Source organism: Lutra lutra, chromosome 2 (assembly GCF_902655055.1).
Source record: "Lutra lutra chromosome 2, mLutLut1.2, whole genome shotgun sequence".
NCBI classification, from domain to species: Eukaryota; Metazoa; Chordata; class Mammalia; order Carnivora; family Mustelidae; genus Lutra; species Lutra lutra.
The window spans coordinates 141,572,033-141,592,230 of record NC_062279.1 but is presented as its reverse complement, the minus strand read 5'-3'; the positions used below and the strand labels follow the sequence as shown (position 1 = coordinate 141,592,230).

Below are 20,198 nucleotides of genomic sequence, written 5' to 3'. Positions count from 1 at the left end.
CAGACCCGGGTTTAGAAACTGGTTTTACCTCTCTTTAGTCATTTTAATCTTGAACACTTAGTTAACCTCCCCAGGCCACACAATGGACTCAACAGGCTGCTGTGAGGCTTACGGGAGGCAATATCAGGGTGTCCTAAAGTGGGGGCCCAAGCACGGCCCAGGCGCCATGGTCAGCCATGTGCAGACATGAGAGTTGGAGAGCAGATACACAGTGGCCTCTCCTCCCTTCCAGCCAACCCCACATGCAGAAGTACCCTCCCGTGGTTCCCACGTTCAGGGCAACAGGCTGTTGCACTTGGCTGTACCCTGGCCACAGCGCCTCACGGATACCTTTTTATCTGAGGGACTTGAGATCTTGGACACCAGTGCTGCTTCAACAAGACCCTGCTCCAGTAAGGAGTCATATTTTATGCTTCTCTTCCTGCTCCTTCTTGCCTTATTTTCTGGTTTTTGTCCATTTTCTTCTGACTGGGACACAGCAGCAGCACTGTCACCACAAATAGAAGATTCAAAGAGAGGTTTCCCATTCATATATGTTTTGGTGATCTTCAGCTTAATTTCCGGAGAGCCATTTTTGATAGGGGTGGTGTTAGGCGGTGTCCCAAGTCCTTTCCCTTCCTGGGACTCAAAACGTAATCTGGCATCATGAGCACCAGGTTCTCCATTAAATACACGGGAAGTTAGGTCTTTCAGCTTCTCAGATGGAATAAAGGGAAGTGCATCGTGGCCATTAAACTTTTGCATGACCCCCTCCTGCAGACTGGTAGAGAGGTGGGCTTTGCTGAGGAACACAGAACATTCACGATTCACTTCACAGTTCTGAGTCTTTCCATTTGTATTGCCAAGGATTTCTGGTGCCTGCTTCATCTTTATGCACTTTACAACTTTCTGAACAGAAAGAGGACTTCTTTGATGCTAACTTCCATTCAGCCCAGATGCTTCCGTTCTTAGAACACTACAATATTAGAAAAACACAAATAAAAAGAAACATTATGTTTAAACCTCACAAGCATGCTGACACTGCTACAACTTTGGGTAGTCATTTGTTTTGAGAAAATTTACAATATTTCCATAATCATTTGGGTCACAGACGCAGTTCTAATTTCACAAAAATGAGACAGAATCACAAAATGATAAAGTTGCAAGGAAAAGAACAGGGATCATTTTTAAGGGGGAGAACACTAGAGAACACAAAAACAGGCATGGAGACACGAGTTGTGCCACCACCACGACCCAGCACCGTGGCCGTGGACACTGGCTTCAGTTGCCTCAATCACTGTTGAGTGGGGAGATCACCGTTGGTGCATGTGCCTGAGGCAGCTCACACAAAGCCAGGCCTTTGGGGGCACCTTCGGGGCTCAGATGGCTCAGTGTCTGCTTTCGGCTCAGCACATGGTCCCGGTTCCTGGGATGGAGCCCAGAGTCTGGCTCCCTGCTCAGCAAGGTGCCTGTTTCTCTCTCCGCCTCTGCCTCTCCCCCAACTTGTGCACACACTCTATCTCTCAAATAAATAAAATCTTTAAAAACAACAACAAATGCAAAAAAACAACAACAACAACAACAACAACAAAGACAGGCCTTTGTAAAAGGACAAGAGGGAACAACACAAAACAAAGTTCCTCTGGTCACAGCTGAGGACTCCCAGGCAGATGGGTTCAGTGACACACCGAAGGTTACTAATCAGCAGAGTTGATAACCAGATCTCCCAAAGGCTGGCACACCATTAGTTCCAGATTGATGTTGGGGACCCGGGGTGGGGCAGGGAAGGGTGGGGAGGGCGCTTACAAAGTGAGAAAACAGCCCGAGTCAGTTCTGGTTTATGCGCAGGCTAACCTCTGTTGTCCACCCCTTCCTGGCCCAGGCCCAAAATTAAATGCTATGACAAGAAGTACTGTAGTAATGGCAAATTTTATTTAGCTATCTCCTGAAGATTAACTAGCGAGGTCAACACTGCTGAGTCATAACGTGCACTACTTGCAATGTGCCCTGCTGGCAGCTTGGGGCCTAAGGGCAGAAGGGGGCAGTTTTAAGAAGACTCCTTGGGCTACATGGGATAATCAGGGGCTTTACTGTACAACTTTAGTCCCCACTTGGGGACTCCCAGTGAAGGCACCAAAACCCAAAGGTCAGCTAGGAACAAGGAACGGGCAGGCACCCATTCGAGCTGGGAATACATTCACCAAGACTGCACTAGGACGGCCACCAAGGAGACCCCTCCCAGAAGGCAACGCCAGCAGTATCAGACACCAGCGAGAAGCTGAGAGTATTTCAAAGCAGAGAGATGCACACATGTACAGCAGCACTTCTAAGCTGTGGAAGACTCTGCTCCCCAGGGACACTCAGCACTGTCTAGAAACATTTTCTGATTGTTACCTCTGGGGAGCTGCTACTGACATCTACTGGGAAGGGTCAAGAAGCCTGTTGTTACACAGAGGCCAGCCCCCACAACAACGAATTACCTGGCTGAAAATGCCAAGAGTGTGGAGGCAGAGAAAACTCAAGTGCAGCAATGGGGGCCAGACTGTAGCACCTGCAGTTTCCACACAGACCTCAGTGGAGACACAGGAATAAAGAGCAAACTCAACAGCCCAAGTTCCAGTTTAGCTTCACACGCACTAGATGCCTTCTAGCACCAGAACACGTAGAAGAGCACGTGCTTTCACTCACACAGTATTTTTTCAAGGTAAATTATTCCAGCTCATGTCAGATTAACTGGGCAAAAATATAAAAAACTACTACCTGAAGACACAAAGACCAAAAGCAGGAAGAAAACAAACAGGAGTCCGCTCCTAGAAGAAAGGAGCAGTGCCAGAATATCCCGGCTTTCAGTTTTGTTCTTAAAGAAAGTTCGAGGCAATGGGAACAGTTGTACAAGAAGTAAAACTTCTGGGGCGCCTGGGTGGCTCAGTGGGTTAAAGCCTCTGCCTTCGGCTCAGGTCATGATCTCAGAGTCCTGGGATCGAGCCCCACATGGAGCCCCACATCGGGCTCTCTGCTCAGCAGGGAGCCTGCTTCCTCCTCTCTCTCTGCCTGCCTCTCTGCCTACTTGTAATCTCTGTCAAATAAATAAATAAAATCTTAAAAAAAAAAATTTTAAAGAAGTAAAACTTCTAAGGGCGCCTGGGTGGTTCAGTTGGCTCAGTGTCTGCCTTTGGCTCAGGTCATGATCCGGGGTCCTGAGACAGAGCCCCATGTCCGGCTCCCTCAGCGGGGAGCCTGCTTCTCCCTCTCCTTTTATATCCCTGCTCATGCTCTCTCTCCCTTTCTTTCTATCTCAAGTAAATAAATAAAATCTTTAACAACAACAACAAAAAAGTACAACTTCTAACAGAAGAGAGCCATTGAGGAGGAGCCCCAAATTCTGCATATAAACCATGTCCAAATTCCAGGCTGACACATATATGTGATAGAGTCCAAGTAGCCCAGTTTATAAAATAACTGAAACAAGACTCCAGCTGCTGGACAAAAAAAAAAAAAAAAAAAAAACCAAAAACACCACTTTAAGATCAAAACCACAATGAGATCCTACCTCACATCCAATAGGATGGCTACTCTCAAAAAAACCATGAAATAACCAGTGTTGGTGAGGATATGGAGAAATTAGAACCCTGTGCAGTGCTGGTGGGAGTGCAAAATGGTGCAGCCGCCGCAGAAAATAGAATGGAAGTCCCTCACAAAATTAAAAATAGAACTACCCGGGGCGCCTGGGTGGCTCAGTGGGTTAAGCCACTGCCTTCGGCTCAGGTCATGATATCGGAGTCCTGGGATCGAGCCCCGCATCGGGCTCTCTGCTCAGCAGGGAGCCTGCTTCCTCCTCTCTCTCTGCCTGCCTCTCTGCCTGCTTGTGATCTCTCTGTCAAATAAATAAATAAATAAATCTTAAAAAAAAAAAAATAGAACTACCCTATGACCCAGCAATTCCACAGCTGGGTATGTACCCCAAAGAACCGAAAGCAGGGTCTCCAAGAAGTGTTTGCACACCCATGTTCGCTGTAGCATGATTCAGAGCAGCTAAGACAGGAAAGCACCCAAGTGTCTATCAACCAATGAATGGAGAAGCAAAACGGGGTCCATCCACAGAATGGAATGTTCCTCAGCCTTAAACAGGAAGGGGACTCTGACACCGGCCACCACATGGAGGAACCTAGAGAACATTGTGCTCAGTGGAGGAAGCCAGACACCAAGGCCAAATATTGATGATTCCACTTCATGAGGTCCCTAGAGGAGGCCGACCTATGGAGACAGAAGGTAGATGGTGGGAACCAGGGGCCAGGGTGGGGGAACGAGGAGGAATAGGAAGTTAGCATTTGATAAATGTAAGAGTTTCAGACTCACAAGACAAAGAGTTCTGGGGATAGACGGTGGGGACAGCAGCATAACAATGTGAATGTACTTAATACCACTTAACAATACACTTGAAAATACTTAAGACGGGGCACCTGGGTGGCTCAGTGGTTTAAAGCCTCTGCCTTCAGCTCAGGTCATGATCCCAGGGTCCTGGGATGGAGCCCCACATCGGGCTCTCTGCTCAGTGGGGAGCCTGCTTCCCCCTCTCTCTGCCTGCCCCTCTGCCTACTTGTTATCTGTCTGTCAAATAAACAAAATCTTTAAAAAAAATACTTAAGATAAGTTTTACATTACGTGTAGTTTAACAGAATTTAAAAAAATAAACACCCTTGGGGCGCCTGGGTGGCTCAGTGGGTTAAAGCCTCTGCCTTGGGCTCAGGTCATGATCCCAGGGTCCTGGAATCGAGCCCCGCGTTGGGCTCTCTGCTCAGCGGGGAGACTGCTTCCTCCTCTCTGCCTGCCTCTCTGCCTACTTGTGATCTCTGTCAAATAAATAAAATTTAAAAAAAAAAAAAAAAGATTTTAAAAAAAAAAAACCCACCCTAAAGGGGAACCTAACAGAATCCAGAGTGTCTATAGCATATCATTACAATATCCAGGATTCACCAAAAACTACTAAATATATGAAGAAACACAGAAACCACACAACCCATCCCTGAGATGGCCCAAATATTAAAATTCAGCAGATTAGAATTTTAAAGGATGTATTTTAACCATGCTCAAGAACATAAAGGAAAATATGCTCATAATAAAATAATAAATTGGAAATAGTAACAAAGAAATCAAAACCATAAAAAAAGAGCCAAATGAAATTCTATAACCTAAAAGTACTATACCTGAAATCAGAAAGTCTTTGGATGGTCATGATAACATATTAGATATGAGTCAGAAAACTTGAAATTAGATTAGTAAAAAATATATATATGTGTGTGTGTGTGTGTGTGTATACATATACATACACACACACACACACACACACACACATACATACACACACAGATTGGTAAAAATTCTCTTGTCTAGGGGAGAGGGGTCAGGGGTTGGGTGAGCCTGGTGGTGGATATTAAGGAAGGCACGTATGCATGGAGCACTGGGTGTGGTACATAAACAATGAATCTTGGGAACACTGAAAAAAAAATAAATTAAAAAAATAAATGAATTCACAACTAAAAAAAAAAAGAAAAAATTGTCTTGTCTAAAAAACAAAAAATGATGAAAGAAAGAAAGAAAGCCTCAACAATCTATAGACCTATATCAAAAGGTCTGGTTTCCCACTCCCACCCAGAAGGAGACAAGGGAAAAAATGAGAGAGAAAAAATATTGAGGAAAAAGGAGCTAGAAATATTCCCAAATTTGGTGAGACATAAATTTACAGATTTAAGAAATGCAGCATGATGAACATAAAAGAACCCACACCCAAGTGCACCTCAGTCAAAATGCTGAAAAAGAAAGGTAAAGAGAAAACCTTAATAGCAGTCAAAAGAAAAAAAGACCTATTACATATAAAAACAATGATATGGATGATCACTCACTTCTCATAAAAAACAGAGGCCACAAGACAGTGATATGTTTTGAGTAATGGAAGAAAAAAAACCTGTCCATGTGGAACTTGAAATCCAGAAAAAATACCCGTCAAGAATGAAGGCAAAAGGGGGCGCCTGGGTGGTTCAGTGGGTTAAAGCCTCTGCCTTGGACTCAGGTCATGATCCCAGGGTCCTGGGATCGAGCCCCGCATCATATCAAGCTCTCTGCTCAGCAGGGAGCCTGCTTCCTCCCCTCTCTCTGCCTGCCTCTCTGCCTAATTGTGATCTGTCTGTCAGATAAATAAATAAATCTTAAAAAAAAAAAGAAAAATGAAGGCAAAAGGACACCTGGGTGGCTCAGTCAGTTAAGCATCTGCCTTTGGTTCAGGTCATGATCCCCGGGTCCTAAGGACTGAATCCTGCATCTGGCTCCCTGCTCAGAAGGGAGTCCACTTCTCCCTCTCCCTCTCTCTGCCTCTCTCCCCTGCTTATGCTCTCTCTCTCGCTCTATCTCATATAAATAAAATCTTTTAAAAAAGGAAAAGAATGAAGGCAAAATACATTTTTTAAAGATTTATTTATTTGACACAGAGAGAGAGAGCACAAGATGGGGATTAGCAGGCAGGAGGGAGAAGCAGGCTCCCCACAGAGCAGGGGGAGCCCGATGTGGGACTTGATCCCAGGACCCTGGGATCATGACCTGAGCCGAAGGCAGTCATTTAACCAACTGAGCCACCCAGGTGCCCAAAATACATTTTTTTTAAAGATTTTATTTATTGGGGCGCCTGTGTGGCTCGGTGGGTTAGGGCCTCTGCGTTTGGCTCGGGTCATGATCCTGGGGTCCTGGGATCGAGCCCCACATTGGGCTCTCTGTTCGGCGGGGAGCCTGCTTCCTCCTCTCTCTCTGCCTGCCTCTCTGCCTACTTGTGATCTCTCTGTCAAATAAATAAATAAAATCTTTAAAAAAAAAAAAGATTTTATTTATTTGAGAGAGACAGAGGGCATGAGCAGGGAAAGAGGCCGAGGAAGAGGATGAAGCAGACTCCCCGTTGAGTGGGGAGCCCAACATGGGGTTTTATCCTAGGACCCCAAGATCATGACCTGAGCCAAAGTCAGATGTTTAAATGACTGAGCCACCCAAGCACCCCAGCAAAATGTTATTTTAAAAGAAATACAAACTATTTAAAGTTAACAGCAGATCTATACAAGACATACTAAAAGAATTTCTTCAGGTTGAAGAGAAATAAGATCAGACTGAAACCTGGATCTTTAAGAAGAAATGGAAGGCACCAGAAATGTTGAATATACTGGTAAACATAAAAGACTATTTGTTGGGGCACCTGGGTGGCTCAGTGGGTTAAGCCTCTGCCTTCGGTTCAGGTCATGATCTCAGGGTTCTGGACTCAAGCCCCGCACTGGGTTCTCTGGTCAGCAGGGAGACTGCTTCCCCTCCCCCTCTGCCTGCCTCTCTGTCTACTTGTGATCTGTCAAATAAATAAAATCTTAAAAAAAAAAAAAAAGTATTTGTTCTTAAGTTTAAAATTCATGTAACTAAAGCAAAATTTATAAGATTATTGGGACTATAACTTGTTACAATATATGACAACTGTAGCATGGGAAAGGAAGTAAATCTAGACAGTTGCAAGAATCTTATATTTCAGTGAGTAGTGTAATAACTCTAAGTAGAGCATGATGTTACATGTTGCAAACCGCAATCCTAGTTAGGGTAGCTGCTAAGAAAATAATGCTAAGGGGCACCTGGGTGGCTCAGTGCGTTAGGCCTCTGCCTTCAGCTGGGGTTGTGATCTCAGGGTCCTGGGATCGAGCCCCGCATCAGGCTCTCTGCTCAGTGGGGAGCCTGCTTCCCCCCCTCTCTGCCTGCCTCTCTGCCAAATACATAAATAAAATCTTAAAAAATAATAATAATAATGCTAAGAAGTAGAGCTAATAGATAAGACTTTAGTGCCAAGAGTTAAAGCTTGGAACGTTTCACACAAAAATTCCGGTTTCTAGCTTCTCTTAGAATGCACCCAGGATCACAAGGCTATAAGTCATGGGGCCAGGATTTGATCCCAAGCCTAGGTTCGTGTGAATCACAACCTGTGTGTGAACCACACTTTTCAAGATTGGTTGTTCCTAGGGCACCTGGGTGGCTCAGTGGGTTAAGCCTCAGCCTTCGGTTCAGGTCATGATCTCAGGATCCTGGGATCGAGCCCCACATCAGGCTCTCTACTCAGCAGGGAGCCTGCTTCCCCTTCTCTCTCTGCCTGCTTCTCTACTTGTGATCTCTCTCTGTCAAATAAATAAAAATAAAATCTTAACAACACCAACAAAAAAAGATTGGTTGCTCCTGTTGGTATTTTCAAGTTTATTTTAAATTCTTAAATATATTAAATATAATTGTCTTAAATATGTAGACTTTTGCAAGACTGTTTTTACTACTGGGTTTTATTTGTTTTTTTCATTTGTGGTGCTTTTTTTTTTTTAAAGATTTTATTTTTATTATTTATTTGACAGAGAGAGATCACAAGTAGACAGAGAGGCAGGCAGAGAGAGAGAGAGGGAAGCAGGCTCCCCGCTGAGCAGAGAGCCCGATGCGGGGCTCGATCCCAGGACCCTGAGATCATGACCTGAGCCGAAGGCAGTGGCTCAACCCACTGAGCCACCCAGGCGCCCTGTGGTGCTTTTTCTTTGTGTGTTTTGTCTCTTTTCCCTACTAATCTGACTGTGGGCTGCTTATTTCCCCGGATTCTACCTGTGAGAACTCTTTAAGGCACGGGGCACTCCAGGGATGATTGGCCTCCACAGCAGTGAAAGTCACTGACCACTTAGTTTTATCTTTCTTTTTTTTTTTTTTAAAGATTTATTTATTTATTTGACAGGCAGAGATCACAAGTAGGCAGAGAGGCAGGCAGAGAGAGAGAGAGGAAGGGTAGCAGGCTCCCTGCTGAGCAGAGAGCCCGACGCGGGGCTCGATCCCAGGACCCTGGGATCATGACCTGAGCCGAAGGCAGAGGCTTTAACCCACTGAGCCACCCAGGCGCCCCTAGTTTTATCTTTCTAAGAGTCTGTTACCAAAGTTACACCAATAAATTCGAAAATCTTACACTTTGTCTAGCATTTCAAGAAAAACACAAAACCTAACCAAGGGGTAGAAAACCTGAAAAGCCCAATAACCACAGAAGAAAAGCCCAGAGAATTTCACTGGCTACTCTTAGCAATTGTTCTTACACTGGAGAAGGGAGTTAAGTTTTTCAGTGTAGAAAAGTACAAAACACAACAGGATAAAATCCATCACTCCAAAATGACAGTATGTTAGCATTTTGCCACATTTGCTTCAAGTCTGTTTTATATGGGGGTGTTGAGGGGGTAGAGAACTCCAGATAGCAGCAACTAGGAATTAAGTATTTAATGCTTACTGTGTGGTCCTCAGACTGCCTACCACCAACGAAATGCCTTTTGCAGCTTGCTGGGGTTTTGTGTTCTCACAACACTGTGAGGCAGGCACTGAGATTCCATTTCACAGGTGCAAGGACTATGACACCCAAGCCATAAAGCTGGAAGACAGGGGGGCAGCAGCAGTCTAGCCCCAGGTACTACCTCCCAGAGGTCTGGGTTTGAGGAGTGAACAAATAAAACAAAGATGATGTCAGCCTGCTCTTGAAGCATAAGTTCCATTCAGTCTCCCTCAGAGACAATTCCCATCTCAAATTCACCACGCTCCCTCCAGTCTATGGTATATATCCCCTAACAGAATTGTTTCATGGGGTTTGTGTTTCTATAAATGCTATCATACTACACCTTTACTCTGCAACTTAATCAATCAATGTATCTTTACTTCCCCACATTGATATATATGAGTGGAGCTGTCCTTTCAATTGTCGTGTATTATGCATCACACAAATATATCATTCCTGTTACTCCAAGAATACTGGGGCACCTGGCTGGCTCAGGTGGAGAAGCATGTGACTCCTGACCTGGGGTCCTGCATTCAATTCCCACACTAGGTATAGATTACTTAAATTAAAAAATAACAAATGAAAAAAAAAAACTTTAAATTACTCTAAGACAGAAAATAATGAAAAGTTTCTGAAAACTTAGAAGGCTGGCATAATTCTTATACCAAAACCAGAAAAAATGAGTCCAAAAAAGAACTATGGATCATGAGCACTAAAAATATACTATAAATATTACAAAACATAAGTAAATCAAACCCAGATATTACTACACTAAAATAAGATACCAAAGAGAATCTACCCCAAAATTATGATTCAATATCAGGACCTCTATTAATGTTACATCACCATGTTAACACATTACAGGAGATTTCTGATAAAGGTGGTCAAATTCTCTTAAAAGAAAAAAGTTAGCTCTATCACCTAATTCAAAGCAGTTCTCCAGGCCCAGAAATGAAAAGGAAACAGCAATTGGCCTCATAGGGCAGAGACTGCCAGGGACAGAACCCCACACTTCCAGAGCTGGGCTTGGCAGGTGGAATATAGAGCCAAGGTGCGAAGCAAGGACTTGGGTCTCCTGGCTCCCCACACGGAGCCTACAGCAGGTAAGAAGGGCATGGAGAGCAGCCAGCTAGAGTGGCTTGGGGCACAGCGTAGACACCACTGCCTCTGCCGTAATCTGGGCTCCAATGCTTACCAACTGTGCAGATGACAACACCCTCTCATCCACACTCCACGTGCTGTGGACAGAGGACCAACTGACTTCATAGGGTAGTTCTAAACGTGGAGGAGGAAGAGCAGGCATCACCCAGAGCAGACCAGAATGTCTACTGTCACAGTGCCTTCACCATCTAAGCCAGTGGCAAGCACAGGGCAGAGCCCTCAGCAAATACCCACCAGCGAAGACCGGCGAGACAGAATCACTCTTGAGAAATCTGCCTTGGAGGCTGTGATGCCTCAAATCCTGAGCCAAGAAATTGATGTCAAAATGGGTCCAGAAAGAATGATGCTGATAGGGCCCTGCAAAGGCAAGCTAGAAACTACTCAGGGGGAGCTTCTACAGCCCAGAGCACGCGTGGAAGACCTCCCTGCTGAAGTGAACTATACGACAGAGATTACACAGCACACAAACCTGTCACCAATAGGGAGGAACACCCGAGGAGCTAGGCATAGCGTAATATGGAAGGGTGTCCTTCCACAGAATAAGAAAATGAAATTATTTTTCTCATAATTTGCAGGTTTGGAAAAGAAAAATGGTCAATGAAATTAAAATAGCTGAGTTGAATATAGCAGAATAACTACAGCTACACATAAGTTAATAAATTAGAAGATAAATGTGAACAAATCACCAAGGCATACAGCTGATAAAGAGATGAAAAATATTTAAGAGGGATTAAGAGATACAACATGCATGTTTCATTCTTTCAAAAATTTATAGAGGGCCTATGATGTGCCAAACACTGAAATCTTATGTGCTGGGGTTATAGCACTGAACAAAAGAGGATTAAAAACATTCTGCCATCGTAGCTAGTGCAAAAAGACAAGAATAGGAAATACAAATATACAGATTGGGAAGAAAGATATAAAACTTTTGTTCACAGATGACATGAACATCTCTGCAGAAAAGCTGAAAGAATCAGAAAAGTTCCTGGAACTAATAATTATTCATAGAAAGGTTATAGGATACCATGCTAATATACAAAAGCTAATCACTTCCCTACACACCAGCAATAAACAAGTAGAATTTGAAATTAAAACCACCACTCACATTAGCACTCCAAAAAATTACATACTCAGAAACAGATCTAACAAAATATGTACAAGACCTAAAGAAGAAAAACTACAAAACTCTGATAAATAAAATCAAAGAACCAAATAAATCCACACTCATGGATAGGAGGACTCAGTATTAGCAAGATATCAGTTCTTCCCAACTTGATCTATAGGTTAAATGAAATCCCAGTAAGTTCTTTTGTGGATATCGACAAACTGATTCTCAAGTTTATATGGGGAAACAAAAGACTCAGAATAGCCAACAGAGTATTGAAAGAGAGTAACAAAGTTTAAGAACTGACACTAACTGACTTCTAGGTTTACTATGAAGAAGGTACGCTAACAAAGGTAGTGTCACATTGGCAAAATAAAAGATAAATGTGCAACAGAATAGACAGACCAGAAATAAACCCTTATAAATATAGTCAATCAATCTTTGACAAAAGAGGAAAGACAATACAAGAAGCCAAGACAGCCTTTCTACAAATGGGGCTGGAACAACAGGACATCCACATGCCAAAAAAAAGTGAATCTAGGGGTGCCTACGTGGCTCAGTTTGTTGGGCATCCAACTCTGCTTAGGTCATGATCTCAGGGTCCTGGGATCAAGTCCCATGTCAGGCTCCATGCTCTGGGAGGAGTCTGCTTATCTCCCTCTCCCTCTGCCCTCCCCCAATGCCCTCTCTCTCTCGCTCTCTCAAATAAATAAATTGTTTTAAAAAATGAATCTAGGGGCGCCTGGGTGGCTCAGTGGGTTAAGCCGCTGCCTTCGGCTCAGGTCATGATCTCAGGGTCCTGGGATCAAGCCCTGCGTCGGGCTCTCTGCTCAGCAGGGAGCCTGCTTCCTCCTCTCTCTCTCTGCCTGCCTCTCTGCCTACTTGTGATTTCTGTCAGATAAATAAATAAAATCTTTAAAAAAAAAAAATGAATCTAGGGACACCTGGGTGGCTCAGTTGATTAAGCTCCTGCCTAACCCTCAGGTCAGGACCCCAGGGTCCCGGGATCGAGTCCTGAATCAGGCTCCTTGCTCAGCGGGGAGCCGGCTTCTCCCTCTGCCTGCTGCTCCCCATGCTTGTGCTTTCTCTCTCTCTCTCTCTCCTTCTGACAAATAAATAAAATCTTTTTAAAAAATGAACCTAGACACAGACCTTATAACCTTCACAGAAATTAACCCAAAATGGATCATAGACCTAAATGTGAAATTAAAAAACTACAAAACTCCTAGAAGATAACACAAGAGAAAACCTAGATGACCATGAGTTTGGCAGTGACCTTTCATATATGACACTAAAGGCACAATCCATGAAAGAAATAATTGATAAACTATGCTTCATTTTAAAAAGTATCTTCTGGGGCGCCTGGGTGGCTCAGTGGGTTAAGCCTCTGCCTTCGGCTGAGGTCATGGTCTCAGGGTCCTGGGATCGAGCCCCGCATCATGCTCTCTACTCAGCAGGGAGCCTGCTTCCCTTCCTCTCTCTCTCTGCCTGCCTCTCTGCCTACTTGTGATCTCTGTCTGTCAAATAAATAACATCTTGGGGCGCCTGGATGGCTCAGTGGGTTAAGCCTCTGCCTTTAGCTCGGGTCATGATCTCGGGGTCCTGGGATTGAGCCCCGCGTCGGGCTCTCTGCTCAGCGGGGAGCCTGCTTCCTCCTCTCTCTCTGCCTGCCTCTCTGCCTACTTGTGATCTCTCTCGGTCAAATAAATAAATAAAATCTTTAAAAATAAATAAATAAATAAATAAATAAATAACATCTTTTAAAAAAAAAAGTATCTTCTGGGGGGCACCTGGGTGGCTCAGTGGGTTAAAGCCTCTACCTTCGGCTCGGGTCATGATCCCAGGGTCCTGGGATTGAGTCCCGTATTGGGCTCCTTGCTCAGTGGAGACTCTGCTTCTCCCTCTACCCTTTCTCCATGCTTATTCTCTCGCTCTCTCTCCCTCTCTCTCTCTCAAATAAATAAAATCTTTAAAAAAAGAAAGAAAGGGAAAAAAGCAAAGAAAGAAAGAATAAAGGAGCTATCAAGCCACGAAAAGACATGGAAGAACTTTAAAAGCATATTATTTAAGAAAAGACTACACATTGCATGATTCCAACTCTAGGACCTTCTAGAAAAGGCAAAAAAAAACAACAGAAACAGTAAAAAGATCAGTAGCTGCTAGGAGAGAGGGATAAAAAGGCAGAACAAAGAGGATTTTTACAGCAGAGGAACTACTCTGTATGATACTATAATGGTGGATACCTGTCATTACACATTTGTCCAAAACCATAGAATGTACAACAACAAGTGAACCCTGATGTAAACTATGAACTTTGGGGATTATGCCATATCTCATAAGTTGTACAAAGGTACCACTCTGGGGGAGAATGTTGAACACAGGGACACTAAGCTTATGTGGGGGCAGAGGATATACAGGAAATCTCTGAACCTTCCCCTCAATCTTGCCGTGAATCTAAAACTGCTCCAAAAAAGTTAATCTTGCCCATCCAAAAGAATTTAAAGCAGAGACTCAAACAGATATTTATACTTCAACAAAGACAGCAGTATTATTCATAATACCTAAAAGATGGAAGCAATCCAAGTGTCCATCAACAGAGGAATGGACCAACAAAATATAGTATATACATACAAAAGAAATTACAGCCTTAGAGAGTAATAAATTCCTACATGCTACAACATGGATGGACCTTGAAAACATTATGCTAGGTGACAGAAGCCAGTTGCAAAAGGACAAATACTGTATGATTCCACCTATATGAAGTACCTAGAGTAATCAAGTTCATAGAGACAAAAAGTAGAATGCTGGTTGTAAGAAAACGGGAGGAGGAATGGGGAGTTTGTGTTTAATGAGGACAGAATTTCAGTTTGGGAAGACGAAAAGGTTCTGCAGATGGATGGTGGTAATGCTTACACAGTAGTGTAAATGTACTTAATACCACTGAACTGCACACCTAAAAATGGTTAAAACTGTAAATTTTATGATATGTATATGTTGCCATCAATAAAAGAAATGATACTCTGCCCCCAGGGAGCTTTCATTCCAATGGAGTTCTAGGAAAGACTAAGGAGGATGGGGGAAAGGCAATTTCAAAGGCGTACTGATGGAAATTTTTCCAGAGATGAAAGGAAATCATGTATTCAGATTCAAAGAGCACCCAGGGTTCTGAGCAAGATAAATTAAAAAATATTTAGATACACCATATTGAAACTAAAGAACATGAAGGATAAAAAGAAAATCTTAAAATCCATAAAGAATAAGTTAACTGCCAGACTTCAGCATGACAAACAGTAGCTCAGGCCCTTGTTTGCCTCAACAGAGGCAAACATGGTGGAATCTTTAAGTGTTAAGGGAAAATAATTTCCCATTGAAATTATCGTTCAAGGGTGCCTGGGTGGCCCAGTTGTCTGCCTTCAGCTAGGTCACAATCCCAGAGTCCTCGGTTCGAGCCCCGCATCGGGCTCCCTGCTTGGCGAGAAGCCTGCTTCTCCCTCTCCCTCTGCCCCTGCTCATGTTTCCTCTATCCCTGTCTGTCTCTCTCTCTCTCTCGCTCAAATAAATAAATAATCTTTAAAAAAAAAAAAAAAAAAGGAAATTATAGGGACGCCTGGGTGGCTCAGTCATTAAGCGTCTGCCTTTGGCTCAGGTCATGATCCCAGGGTCCTGGGATCGAGCCCCGCATCAGGCTCCCTGTTCGGCAGGAAACCTGCTTCTCCCTCTCCCTCTGCCCCTGCTTGTGTTCCCTCTCTAGCTGTGTTTCTGTCAACTAAATAAATAAAGCCTTAAAAAAAATTACAATTAAAAAAAATTTACAATTAAAAAAAGAAATTATCATTCAAATGTGCAGTCAAATATATTTTCAGACACACCAAGACAAAGGGGGTTTAATATACAGATCCCTATCACAAAAGAAATGCTGAAAGCAGCACAGTAGCAGGAACATAAACCCAGAAGAACAAGAAGCAAAAAGTAAGGAGAGTGGTCATTCTAAAAACAATTTTTATATTTAAAAAGAATGTGAGGCTCCCTTTCTCACATTTATCTGTACTCTAGAAATCCCAATTAAAATGACAGTAAAGGAATTACAAAACCAGTGTGAATCCACAGGGACAAAGGCAACAGAGGAGCCCGAGTTGGAGTTGGGGAGCTCACGGGAAGAACCAAAGCGGTCTCAGAGGCGTGCTGTGCTGAAAGGGAGCTCTCTTGGTCAAAAACATTTTCCCTGTCAAAATGTCTTTTAATAACGTTATGTAGCATGTGATCACTGTAAGAAGAAAAAAAACACCAAAACAGTGAAAAATGAAAAAGATGGAGGTTAAAACAAAAATTAGCAGCTGAGAGCTACCCGTGGCTTTCCAAGGGGAGCAAGTGTGGAGAGCTTAAGCGTCATATCTCTGCCATTTGTAATAAACTCTAAAGAATTATGTAATTAACTCTTTACATTTCACAGAATACATTTAACATGACCTGACAGACTGGACAGCTGGGACGGCTGGGACGGCTGGACGGCTGTCTTCAGGGACACATGGAATAGAGGAGGGGTCGCCAGTGTGAAGGAAGGGGCACTGCTCTCAGAAAAAGGGGGAAGGTTACACAGAAAACAATCACCATTCAAAACTATTTACTGAATACCAGACCAGTAGCAGCAAATAAAGCACATTCCTTATTCTTGTGGAGCTAATATTCTAGAGGAGAGAGAGATCTTACAATACAGATATACAAGTTAGGGAAAAGAGGAAGGAGAAAGATGGGGGGAAGGGCAGAAGATGGCAGGAAGAATGTCCTTCCTAGAGCACAGAGCTAAGCAATCACCAAAGCTCATTTCCGCCCCGCCCCCCACCGCGCCCACTCCCAATTGCTTGCATGTGCGGCTACAGGCGGCTCTGTTCATTCTGTGAATCTAACTGAGCAGAGAGCCACAGTGGAGAGGTCTTAATGCTGGGGCAGCAGTGAGGCCTCAGGACAGTCAGACCAGAACCAAGCCAGAAGAGGGACCAAGCTCTTGAGTCACTCATCTAAGGGCAGAAGAGAGACTTAACTGGAAAACCCAAGTATATAAATAAGATTTGCATGGACATATGCACCTCCCTCAATGTTCCCTTGTCTTCTAACATGTCGTATTCACCCACCTGGAATGTATTTTGGTCCTGCCTTCACTGGATGACAAGACCTCCAACCAACCTCCTATCAAAGAACTCTATGTGAAGAACAATGAAATCAGAACAGTTTACCATAAAGCAACAGTTGAGGGCACCAGCCACTCCATGACTCCATCATAAGAATTCCCTTATGAAAGAGATTATACAGATTCAGAATCTAGAATATACAGGAAAAGTTTTGTTTTTCCTGCAGAAATACATGTAGGACAGTAAGGACCTTTTTTTTTTTTTAAAGATTTTATTTATTTATTTGACAGAGAGATCACAAGCAGGCAGAGAGGCAGGCAGAGAGAGAGGAGGAAGCAGGCTCCCTGCTGAGCTCATGACCTGAGCCGAAGGCAGCGGCTTAACCCGCTAAGCCACCCAGGCACCCCCAGTAAGGACTTTCTAAAACTGACCTGTTTCTTGTTTTGTTTTGGCTGCAAAAAAGCTTAGAGCCAGAGGCAGGTCTCTGTATTAGCACTGCTGCTTCTCTCCCTATGGTATCTTCCTTGGTCCCATTACTGGTTTTTACTCTATATATTCTAAATGTAATAGGTCAAATCTTTGGGCCCCTCATACACTGCTAGTGGGGATGAAATATGGCATAGCTGCTGTAGAAAACAGTCCAGCAGATCTTCAAAAAGTTAAACATACAGTTCCCATGACCCAGCAATTCCAATCCTAGGTATCTACCCAAGAGAGAATTGAAAACATATATTCGTATAAAAACTTGTACAGGAGGGGCACCTGGGTGGCTCAGTGGGTTAAGCCTCTGCCTTCGGCTCAGGTCATGATCTCAGGGTTCTGGGATCGAGCCCCGCATCGGGCTCTCTGCTCAGCAGTGAGCCTGCTTCCTCCTCTCTCTGCCTGCCTCTCTGCCTACTTGTGATCTCTCTCTCTCTCTCTCTCTGTCAAATAAAAAAAAAAAAAAAAAAAAAAAAAAAGAATATGTTTCCAAAAAAAAAAAAAAACTTGTACAGGAATCTTCATAGCAGGTGTGCCTGATGGCTCAGTTGGTCAAGCATCTGCCTTCAGCTCAGGTTATGATCCTGGGGTTCTGGGATCGAGCCCCATGTTGGGCTCCCTGCTCAGCAGAGAGCCTACTTCTCCCTCTCCCTCTGTCCCTCCTCCTGACTCATGCTCTAATAAATAAAATCTTAAAAAAAAAAAAATCTTCACAGCAGCACTACTCATAAAAGCAAAAAACAACCCAAATATCCAGCAACTGATAAACTGATAAAAGAAATGTGCTCTGCCCATACATTGTTAATACTTAGCCACAAAAAGGAATGAACCCCTGAATGTGGAGTGAGAGAAGCCAGTCACAAAAGGCCACACATCATAGGATTCTATTTCTACAAAATGTCCAGAACAGGCACATCTGCAGAGAAATAAAAGTAGAGGAGCCAGGGGATGAGAGAGAACAGGGAGGGACTCCTAATGAGTATGGACCTTCATAGTAGGATGATGAAAATATTCAAGAATTAGACAGTGGTGATGGTTGTATAACACTGAGAACATACTGAGCAAACAAAAAAGCAAAAAAGCCCCACTGAAATATAAACCTTAAAATGGCTTAAATGCTGAATTTTATGGTATGTGAATTTTATCTCAATTTTCTAAATATCAAATTTTTGTTGAATGGGAAAGATATTAAACATTAAGTTGTACTGCTCACTTACCTGTAAAATATTTTCCTCTTTTCCTTCTAAAATATACTTAAAGCATAAGGATAATTCACTGAATAGAGCAGTGGCATCTGCTACAAAAACTGTAAGTGCAGATAACATGCAGTCCCAGCCCGCCCCAGCCCAACAAAGACTGGAGTTTAGATTAGGGACAGGGCACATCAGGGGGTCACAACCCACGGGGGAGGGGCGCTCAAAGCAGCAAGTTTCCATGGAAGTCCAGCAGTGAATTCTAAGAGGCAGCCAGACCTACTAGGATTCAGGGTGAGACCCCTACTGAGACTGACAGTGGGGTCCTGACCAATCAGCCTTCAATAAAGCCCCCCACCCACAGACCTTCCGTCAACTTCTGGACCTCCATCTTAACAATGGGCCTTCACTGAAGAGGGCAATCAGGCATTGGAGAAACCTCACCCTGAGAAACAAGAATTTATTTATTTTTTTTTTAATTTATTTATTTATTTATTTATTTTTGAGAAACAAGAATTTTATTTTTTTTAAATATTTTTATTTATTTATTTGACAGACAGAGAACACAAGTAGGCAGAGAGGCAGGCAGAGAGAGAGGAGGAAGCAGGCTCCCTGCTGAGCAGAGAGCCCGATGCGGGACTCAATCCCAGGACCCTGGGATCAAGACCTGAGCCAAAGGCAGAGGCTTCAATCCACTGAGCCACCCAGGCGCCCCAGAGAAACAAGAATTTTAAAAAGCAAAAGAAAACCAGGAACTCAGAGGAACACATAATGCTGGGAAGGAGAGAAACCTCAATGTACATTCCCTTGGTAGTTAAATCAGACTCACTCCTTCCCACTTAAGTACGCTCTGTCTACCTCCAGCTACACTGTCGCCTCTAAGGAGGTGAGTGAGACAGCTCAGGAATGAACTGGTAGAGAGATCTGCACACTCTACTTTTTAATTCTGAAGCATGAGAATATATTATCTAAGTTCTTCTTTAAATTTTAAAGGAACACTATGAAAATGTAAAAATATTTCCAAAATAGTTAAAAATTATAGCACTCTCTATAGTTGCATTCCACAACTGCTGAAGGGACAAAAAGAGACAAGACATCCTACAGTCTTGCCAAAAGGAGAAGAGGAAGGACAGAAGGAGGGAGAAGGGAGAAGAAAGGAGAGGGAGCAGGAAGGGAGCAGAAGAGGGGAGGGAGGAAAGCAGGCACAGGGAAGAGTAAGGAGGAAAGAAAAGAGGCAGAGAAAGGAAAGGAGAAACATAAGAGAGAAAAAAAAAATCTGAAGATCATCCTGACAATACATCCACGTGATAAGAGTTCCAAAAAGAGGGCGCCTGGGTGGCTCAGTGGGTTGGGCCGCTGCCTTCGGCTCGGGTCATGATCTCAGGGTCCTGGGATAGAGTCCCTCGTCGGGCTCTCTGCTCAGAGGGGAGCCTGCTTCCCTCTCTCTCTCTCTCTCTCTGCCTGCTTCTCTGCCTACTTGTGATCTCTGTCAAATAAATAAATAAAATCTTAAAAAAAAAAAAGAGTTCCAAAAAGAAATAGAAGACTTTAAAAATTATGAAAGACCTCTGAAGAGTTTCCCAAAGAAGACATGCAGATGGCCAATAGGTACTTAAAAAGATCCTCAACATCCATCATCATCAGGGAAATGCAAATCAAATCCACAGTCACCTCACCCCGCCCCCACCACCGTCAGGATGACCTTCATCAGAGAGACAAGAAACAACAGGTGTTGGCCAGGACCTGGAGAAAAGGGACCCTCGTGCCCTGTTGGTGGGAAGGTAAGTGGGTGCAGCCACTATGGA

The 20,198-nt window shown here is 43.6% G+C and overlaps 1 protein-coding gene across 5 annotated transcripts in view; it reads right to left on the bottom strand.

Moving 5' to 3' along the window:
• Nucleotides 1-20,198, bottom strand: part of NSD2 (nuclear receptor binding SET domain protein 2) — a 96,786-nt gene that overhangs the window by 61,277 nt on the left and 15,311 nt on the right. For 4 of the 5 annotated variants that reach the window (XM_047718630.1, XM_047718629.1, XM_047718633.1 and 1 more), the window contains one exon: nt 331-955. In XM_047718630.1, coding sequence (XP_047574586.1) covers nt 331-867 — 537 coding nt within the window. In that variant the 5' untranslated portion in view covers nt 868-955. Of the gene's footprint in view, nt 1-330; nt 956-20,198 lie in introns of those variants that run through there. The other variant, XM_047718632.1, reaches the window with a different exon arrangement.